At 52.7% G+C, this 772-nt stretch overlaps 1 protein-coding gene across 1 annotated transcript; it reads right to left on the bottom strand.

Moving 5' to 3' along the window:
* Positions 1-15: 15 nt before the first annotated feature.
* On the bottom strand, positions 16-398 carry LOC103780819 (olfactory receptor 14I1-like; the record flags this gene model as incomplete). The annotated part of the gene is made up of 1 exon (XM_008948511.1): positions 16-398. A coding segment is annotated over exon 1 (383 nt), but the record flags the coding sequence as incomplete, so codon positions are not given.
* Between the last annotated feature and the right edge of the window lie 374 nt (positions 399-772).

Raw genomic sequence — 772 nt, 5'->3', positions numbered from 1 at the left:
AGGGTCCCATAGTGCAGGGGCTTGCAGATGGCAACATAGCGGTCGTAGGACATGATGGTGAGAAGAGATATCTCTGCATCAGAAAAGAAGAATAAAAAGAAGACTTGTGCAGCACAACCCAGGTAGGAGATGTCCCTGGTGTCCCAGACGAAATTTGCCATGGCTTTGGGGACAGTGATGGAGATAGAGCCCAGGTCAAGGATGGAAAGGTTGAGGAGAAAGAAGTACATGGGGGTGTGGAGGTGGTGGTCCCAGGTTATGGTGGTGATGATGAGGCCGTTGCCCAGGAGGGCAGCCAGGTAGATGCCCAGGAAGAGCCAGAAGTGCAAGAGCTGCAGCTCCCGTCTGTCTGTGAAGGCCAGGAGGAGGAACTCAGTGATGGAGCTGCCGTTGGACATTGGGTCTCTCTGGGCATGGGACACTGCTGAAAGAGGAGAAGGCAGCAACAAGTTAGAGCAGCCTTCTTGGAGGCAGTTTAAGTTGTTTCCAAAAACATACTTACAAAGTTCCTTCTCTGTCTTTGAGGGAGCTTCAATCAGCTTCTTTCTGTGAAGGGGCAAAAATCCTGCTGGTCACCACACAGGTGCCCTCTGATCATCACACCTCTCTCTGCTGGAGGATGGGCCCACTCCCAATGTTCTTGAAGGGAAAAGTGGATTATTGGCAGCTCAGAAGAGTCCAGTTTCCATTTCTCCCAACTCTTCTCCCTATCCCCGAGCAGCTGAGCAAAGGGATACCGAGGGGTGGCCTGGCTCTCTGCTGCCTGGCGCTC

Source organism: Merops nubicus, unplaced genomic scaffold (assembly GCF_000691845.1).
Source record: "Merops nubicus isolate BGI_N331 unplaced genomic scaffold, ASM69184v1 scaffold4161, whole genome shotgun sequence".
NCBI lineage: Eukaryota > Metazoa > Chordata > Aves > Coraciiformes > Meropidae > Merops > Merops nubicus.
Note: the sequence above shows the minus strand (reverse complement) of the source record. Positions and strands in the feature narration are given on the sequence as shown.